The following is a 7,639-nucleotide window of genomic DNA, read 5'->3' on the forward strand; positions in this document are numbered from 1 at the left end:
CGCAAAATATCACCTGTACCGCTCAGTTGGACCATCTGTGCTTAGCTTCGACGAGCTGCGCACTCTGATCTGTCAGATAACTGCAATTGTTAACTCTCGCCCTTTGCTCTCGCTTTCAGAAAATCCTGATGATTTAGACGTTTTGACTCCTGCTCATATGCTTTTAGGCGGCCCCCATGAGCAAATCCTCGAGCCTGACCTAACGAAGCTGAATCGTCTGGATGGCTGGCAGCGGGTCACCCAACTACAACAAATATTTTGGAGCCGTTGGCGCGAAGAGTATCTCACTCTTTTGCAAGAGCGCGCGAAGTGGCGTACCCCCGCGCAAAACATCTGCAAGAACGACATCGTTCTGGTGAAGGACGAAAATCTTCCTCCAATGCGTTGGCCACTGGCTAGAGTGGTCGATGTCGTTTTGGGCAAGGACGGAGTGTGTCGCGTCGCTGACCTGAAGACATCCTCAGGAAACATCAGGAGGGCCGTCACTCGGCTATGTTTGCTGCCCCTTAAGGAATCTGTTGAGAGACTAGCTCCCAACGGGTGGAGTATGTTCGTCGCACGAACAACAAAAAATGTATTGCCTCGGTGGTATTCGAATTCTATAGCTGTTTTTCTGTTGGCTGATAGCCTGAATATGTCAGATTTGCCAAAGTGATACTAATTGGTAGGAGATGCTACCGTAAGTGTATGGCTTGTTGCCAATTTCTATTGATGATGTCCTGTTGATCAAATCCTTTCACTGTAGTTTGTCTGACAGTTTGAAAGGATGACCAAGGTCGGGGTCACCAAATGTTAATATATGTGTGTGTGTAGGAATACGGTACATAAACCGTCTACAGTTTGTTCGTCGCAACTAGAACTTGAACCAGTTAGACTGCGGAGTGGGTATCCTACGGTGCGCAAGGGAGGGTCTGAAGACACGTCGACAACCTCTGATGATCGCAATGGAAGATGAGTGACAGGCAGTTATGGTACTGTTTCTGATACTGACTTTATTGATAAAATGTATTCTTATTTATAGGTAACAAAAGTTACAAGTCTGTAAAAACATATGTATTATGTATTATGAATAATTTTATTGTCTGGGGAACAATTGTGACATTAGATGGTCAGCAATTGCACCGCTGTTTTCGCCCTCTGCGGAGAGAGTGCATTATCAGGAGAACTCACTGCAGTGGCTTGTGCTTTGGCGTGAGGTATTATATTACATGTTAAAAATAGTATTATTTCTCCAACTGAACAAAAGTAATTTTTATCACGCCGTATATTTTCAAATATGTGAAAACTGCAACACCTAAAAACTGAAACGGAACAATTTGGTTGAAAACAAACGCAAAAGTAAGTGAAAGCCGGAGCCTGCCTGATAGGATGTTTATAATAGAGCTGCGTCATGCGTCTAGCCTTATGACATTATTTACTGACTTACTTTAAAACAAAGCTAGCCCTATGGGGAAAAGCATGCAGTGACAGCATGAGATATATAAAAAAGTGCGTGTTGAAAAACATCATGTGAGTTGGCTTACTGGTGACTGGTGGCAAAAAGTTGCGTCTTTTTCGAACGCAGGTGAGTCTAATTGAAATATTCGATTATTTCTTTACTGTTCTACCTATCAGCGCAACTATCACCACTAATAACAACAAAATATAGCAGATCCAAAATGACATTTTAACGATACAAATTTAAATATAATCCTTTAAATATAATACTTTAAACTAATTGAATCATTATATAAAACATTTTGTTAGCCCGTGAGGCCATAATTACACTGCTGGGTACATGGGAGGAGAACATCGTTGGTGTGAGGAATATGTCCAACAAACTCTAAAAAAAAGTCTGAAAATCTAAATACATATGTATGTATATGTACATATAAAAAGCTCCACTCCAGGGACCGCAAATAAGAATTAAGAATATACATTTTTACTAAATAAATCAATGTGAAGGAAATATTTTACGGAAAGTTGGAACACACCAAAAATACAAAATCTGTTCAAATAAACATTTGATTTTTTCAATAAAAATAAAAAATTATTTTTGATGTTTATTTTAAAAACTATGAATAAGAGCTACACCATGACTTTCATTTTAAAAACTAAATATAAAAGATAAGCTTAATATCCTTTGAACCAAGTGGTGTACTATCACCATACAAAATATTCTTCATCTATGATTCAATGAATAATAAGGATACAACTATTTTCTTTTATATTCCATTTTTTCTTCTACCTTCTGTTGCAGTAATATGTGCACATAGGTACATATGTAGTAATTATTGGCAAAAAACGTGTCACGTATATACTAAAAGAACCAACAACAAAAATACAAAATTTAAAAAAAAAATGCTGAAAAAGATAAGTTGTGTTTTGTAAGTCTAGTTTTTAACTCCTATTTTGTTTAATTAAATTGGCTTCCGAGATGAAGTGTTAAAGGTAGCTTCTCCGGCGAAATGATGCGGCATGGTACATAGTTGAGTTTGCCTTGCTTCACTGCTTAACGCGCGCACTATACGAAATTATGTCATTCTGATCAGAAAAGTATATAAAAAAAAGTAGATTTGATGCTACAGTTTTATTGGCTGTTGCATAGTGTTTTTTATTTTATTTTAGTTGAAACCTACGATAACAAAAAATTAACATTATGTTACAGACTTAATTTAAAAGGATATAGCTCAACTTAATTTGGATACAGTATATCATAGTGACCAGGTCTATATATTAGGTAAATCGTCGGCTCCGTTCCTTCAGGGAAATCATGGGCTTTAACAATGCAACCTTCTCCTCTGTCCAGGTATTCCACACGTACACCAGCGCCAAGAGCTGCACATAGTGCAATTATATGGATATGATCGGATTCTTTGAACATAGGTTCAACTTCTTGATGACGAAACTCTTCAATTGTGAAATCACCCTCAATAAAATTTTGATAAAACTCTGCCTCTTCCTGCAGTTTTCCAGATGTTATTAAACGTAAATAAACAACCACGTAATCTGAATAACCCTGTTCATTGAGTATTTTGTGCAGTTCATTTTGAACTTTATTGTAACCTCCTGGATTATCTGGACTAACGCGTCTGATAACTTCCATAAACTAAAAACATAAAATTTCATTTATTGGATTATTTAGTTTAAATTTAATAAGTTTAACTTACAGTTTCATGAAAGTCTTCTAATGTAAAACTAGGAAAGCCGAGCTCAACAAGCTTATCTTTAGAATCTTCTGCCAACTTTTGGAACTCTTTATATGCACTGCTATTTGATATTAAATACTCCATATATGAGTACGCAAAGGCTCGAAAGAAGCAATTTCCATCAGGGCGAGTGCGTCTGATAAACTTATACTTTTTTGCTAAATCTTGAATTTTTGCAGTAAAAACGTCATCGCCATTATACTCGGTCCAAAGACACGTTAATGGTAATAATTCACCGACTAAGGGAGTCGAATCACTTATCTGTGGTTCAATCATATTAGATTATAGAAAATATATTCTGCAAATTTGTACCTACTTCCTTTTCAATATCCCGTTGTTGTTGTATGATTAACTCGTCACGGTTACCGTCATTTTGTTTAAAGGATTCCATTTTTCTAAAATTAGTATGATCGGATTTTATTAATGTACATATCAAAAGGTCAGAAGTTAAATTTCATAGAAATTTTTGCGTTTCCATTTATAAGCCGATTCAAATATTACACACACACATTGGAAAAGAAACGTATAGACATATTGATCCTAGGGTTGTCACAGATAGCTTAGATCGATTTAGCTCTAAAAACACATAAGTCAAACTAACGTAATAAAGAAAGCTTTCATTATGGAACGGTGAAAAACGAAACATGGATTATGTAAATAAAACCAGTCAGCAGCGAACACAAGTACCCCCGGAGCACAACGACTTTTCCAGATGGAGCTTCAATGTTTTACTGAATGACGGTGTTAAACAAATTTTAATTTTCAATGTAGCCTCAGGGGCTATTCCATATTTTGTGAGTATGCTACATCTCGCTCTATAGTCTGTTCTCACAAGCGACCATATACCATACCGACTAGGATCCACCATCTATTTCTGGGATGGTCCGTACGGTTTTGCCGTTCCAAAAATTTCCCAGTTATTCGACCATACATATGGGGTGTTCTTAAGCCGCACGTTTCAACCCTGAGCACATCCCGGGGGAGCGGAGGGATTTTTTGACAGATGTGAAGTTTCGATTCACACTGGCACCAGCCACCGTCCCTCAAAAACAGCTGATGCCAATAACAAATTCATAATATTTTCGCGGAATATGTATTTTTTGTCTCAAAATGGAGACTTAGCAAATAGACTTAGCACCAAAATATATTCTTGCACCAACTAATAATGTTGCTGCAAATTAATAATGATGATGACTATAACTTTGACGAGGTTGACATGCTTGGCTAGGTATCTGCCCTAAAAAAAACAAAAGCCAGGAAAGTTAATCACTCAGAATTGTAACCACCCTAAAAGGGTTCTATACAATCCGTCCCCCGACTTATAATGAGCGTATCGCACCACACCCCGCAACCAACGCCCCCTCTCCGCACGCAGGCGCCGATCAACACGCGCCAACTCCATAACGCTCACCAAAGACATCAGGTCACGGAGACTTCCCCCACTCCAGGCCAAACCATCGCCAAGTGCGGTCTTCCGGGTTCATCAACTGCGGAAAGATGACACCGCGAAAGTCTGCGACGGTCACCAAGAACGGCGAAGTGCACCCCGACGCGGAAGTGCACTTTCAAACCCGCGGACCCAGCAATACGGGCCCATAAAAAGACGACGACGAGCACCAAGAAGCAGCTTACGCAGAAACCCGGCTCAGAGTACAGACGTTGTACCAAAAGCTTGCACAGAAACTTGGTTCGGAGTACAGACAAGAACAGGAACCTACAAGAAACACCGGCGACCAATTAAACTAAGTTCATTTAAAGTGCTAAGAATTATAGTAAAGTGTCAAATTATCAAAGTAACATCAAATTGCGTAAGTTTATTTGACTAGCTAACTATTTAACTTACTGTGGTTATCCAATATGTTCTGCTGCATGTTGTGGATACGGAAATATTCCAGGAACGAGATTAGCTTGTACTGCTGCCATCCAGATGGAGCACCCCCGCTTGGTTCTTGTTTTAGGTCTTTTGATGAACTGACCAACCGCCACAAAATAAATGAGGAATGTGCAGTTGGTAGGGATGTGATTCACTAGGGTATGATACCTGCGATAACCTTTAGAGCCGTACCAAGAATATTTAGACTTCTAGTCTGTCTGTGGCGAACTCCTAACGCAGCCGTTAGCGTCTGTAGATGCTTTGTAACTGTCTCGAGTATCTTCCTCATGTGTGTTTGAGTGAATACGTCCGTCAACTCTATTTTTTGTTGAAAGTACTGCTCGTACTCCGTCAGGTTCGTCGAGTGGTGTATTTGCCTTTTGACATATCCTGCAGTTTGTTACTACTTCTGCAGCGATTCTTTCTTGCGCCCGATTATATTCGGTGAATACTTTTTCCCTTCGCTCTCCTTCATTGGTGATATCCGTCACCAACGCCGTGCAATACCGGAATTTTGTGGCCGGGAAGGCTTTATCCAGGTCATTTTGCACAAACGCCAGTATTCGCAGGGTGCAGTGGACGGATTTAACGACCCCAGGCTTTACTACTTCCTTGATGGAATCTAGAAGCGTATCGTAATTGACAAAGTCAATTTTGGGACGTGTTTTTTCGGAGAAGAGGGGGTGAAGCTGCTTTGAAGGGGTACTTGATTCTTCCAGGATTATTTGGTTCCTGAAGCAGTTCAAAGGTTTATCAATAGCTTTGAATGTTCCTCAGCTTGTCAAAGGCTTGTTTTTGTACCTCGTCAAATTGAACATGAACGGATTTTGATCGCTGTTTGCTGATCTTACAATTTTCTGCCTTTTAAATGCTGGGGATAAGTCTTGCTATCTAAACAAAGTTCTCTATAAAGCACGGGTAGTAGCTGGCTAAAACCAAGAATTATTTCACCTCAAACAAGGTGGATGGTTGTCTAAATTCTTGAATGGTCTTGACCTTATCAGGGCTCGTTCTTTTAACCGCGACAAATCCTAGAAATTCAAACTTTTCTTTGAAGAATTGGGATTTCTCTTTCGACACCTTCATGTTTGCGTCATGGAGGCTGCCGAGTCAATGTCCTTGCTCTGCCTCGCTCCTCAAAAATGCAATGACGTCATCGATCGAAATGACAGACAGAAAAATTCATTCATTCAATTCATTTACCGAAAATTAGGTCTTCTCATGATCGCGTTCAGCTAGAGTGATTTGGCCCAGCTCAGATTTCAGATCCAGGGTAGTAAAGTATCTTGCTTTTCCCAGATTCGAAAGTATCATGGAGATACTAGGCATTGGGTATTTCTCTGGTTTTTGAGTTTAGCTTTTTTTGTTTTTTGTTTGAGCCTGAGTCGTCGGTTTCTTTCTTTCCAACAACCCATATGGGGTTGTTGTACAGACACCTAGATGTCGTTCCTGATTTCGTTCCGCAATAAGTCCTTCACTTGAGATTTTTGAGTAAATTCATCCTCGGTCCTGATAGTGGCTACCACAGCCGTGTTAAAGGGCAGGTTTTCGTTTGGATTCGTCTCTTATAGCTGGTGTGACCTCGATGTCGTCCACTTTTGTGCAGTTGACACAGGGGCACTTGTGGAACAGGATCTTTTCAGATTTATTACCAAAGTAGTATCTTTTAGTACCCAGGTTAATATTGGCACCAGCTTCAGTTAATGTATCAAGTCCTATGATGCCATCGAAGGTTGAAAGATCTGGAAAGATGAGAAACGGGCTTTTTATGCCGAAAAAGGTAAGGAAGCCATGCAGTGATTTCACGATGAATGGGGCCTGAACCGGAAAATTTGCTGAAGATCGATTAGCGCTTTGATGTAGTTCTTTGCAGCCCCGGTGTCTATCATAAAATTTAATGTTCTCCCCGCTACTGTTCTTTTGATGAAAAAAATTGACCTTATCACTATCGTACCCTGCGTTATTTTCCTCATCAATCTCAGCCAGTGCCTTCTGTGCTAGCTGCTCATACTGTGGTTCGTATTAGTCTGGATCCTCCTGAGCGAGGGGATTAACCCTTTGCCTGCGCTGGTCAGAGAAACTGTGGGATCCAGCCGGCCTCTTGAGTGCACCAACGTTCACCAAAAGACCGTTAGCTAGGGTTGCCGTGGCTGGTGGGCCTGCATTTTTTCGACCCTATCCAGGCCTTGGTGACAATTTGTCAGTGGGTTGCCCTGGTCGCGCATATAAAATGGATGATTTCTTTGTTTTTTATAATGGTCGGACTCTGTCTGTAAGCTATTCGTTTCTGACCTTTGTCTTCTGGGGCTCTTGCGTAATGTGCCGCAAAAGCATGACTATCGTTGTTGGCTTAAATTTCTTGAGCCGCAGCCAAGGCCGATGGCAAGTCTTGAGGTTGAGCTGAAAATAATACGTCTGTAAGGTTCCGTCTGAGGCCTGAGATGAAGACACGGACGGCGTCTACTTTATGTTAACATGCTGTGCCTGTGTGGCTTTTTGGGTCATAATGGTTTTGTTTTTATGAAGGGTGAGTTTTTTCTCAACCTTTTCACTCAGCTTCCTTTTCATAAAATTGCAC

General features: G+C 40.3%; 1 protein-coding gene and 1 long non-coding RNA gene across 3 annotated transcripts; one reads left to right on the forward strand and one right to left on the reverse strand.

Moving 5' to 3' along the window:
* Positions 1-2,562: 2,562 nt before the first annotated feature.
* LOC4811769 (ubiquitin thioesterase otubain-like) lies at positions 2,563-3,753 on the reverse strand. 2 transcript variants are annotated; one of them, XM_033380096.1, is made up of 4 exons: positions 3,698-3,753; positions 3,505-3,583; positions 3,150-3,449; positions 2,563-3,088 (listed from the first exon to the last, which is right to left on the reverse strand). In XM_033380096.1, the coding sequence occupies exons 2-4, from the start codon at positions 3,577-3,579 to the stop codon at positions 2,675-2,677; spliced, it is 789 nt and encodes a 262-aa protein (XP_033235987.1). In that variant the 5' UTR covers positions 3,580-3,583; positions 3,698-3,753; the 3' UTR covers positions 2,563-2,674. The 2 variants fall into 2 exon arrangements, with proteins under 2 accessions (XP_033235987.1, XP_001352338.1); XM_001352302.4 differs by having other exon boundaries at positions 3,505-3,721.
* Positions 3,754-3,845: 92 nt separating this feature from the next.
* Positions 3,846-4,985, forward strand: LOC117184051 (uncharacterized). The gene is made up of 2 exons (XR_004469221.1): positions 3,846-3,982; positions 4,047-4,985. It is a non-coding gene; the product is annotated as an uncharacterized lncRNA (long non-coding RNA).
* Positions 4,986-7,639: the final 2,654 nt, after the last annotated feature.

This window comes from Drosophila pseudoobscura, chromosome 4, assembly GCF_009870125.1.
Source record: "Drosophila pseudoobscura strain MV-25-SWS-2005 chromosome 4, UCI_Dpse_MV25, whole genome shotgun sequence".
NCBI classification, from domain to species: Eukaryota; Metazoa; Arthropoda; class Insecta; order Diptera; family Drosophilidae; genus Drosophila; species Drosophila pseudoobscura.

Coding starts and splice junctions, on each gene's coding strand:
- LOC4811769 (XM_033380096.1), bottom strand. CDS start 3,579: ATGGAATCCTTTAAACAAAATGACGGTAACCGTGACGAGTTAATCATA. Junction 3,450..3,504: donor AACGGGATATTGAAAAGGAA/GTAGGTACAAAT, acceptor ATTGAACCACAG/ATAAGTGATTCGACTCCCTT. Junction 3,089..3,149: donor TAGAAGACTTTCATGAAACT/GTAAGTTAAACT, acceptor TTATGTTTTTAG/TTTATGGAAGTTATCAGACG.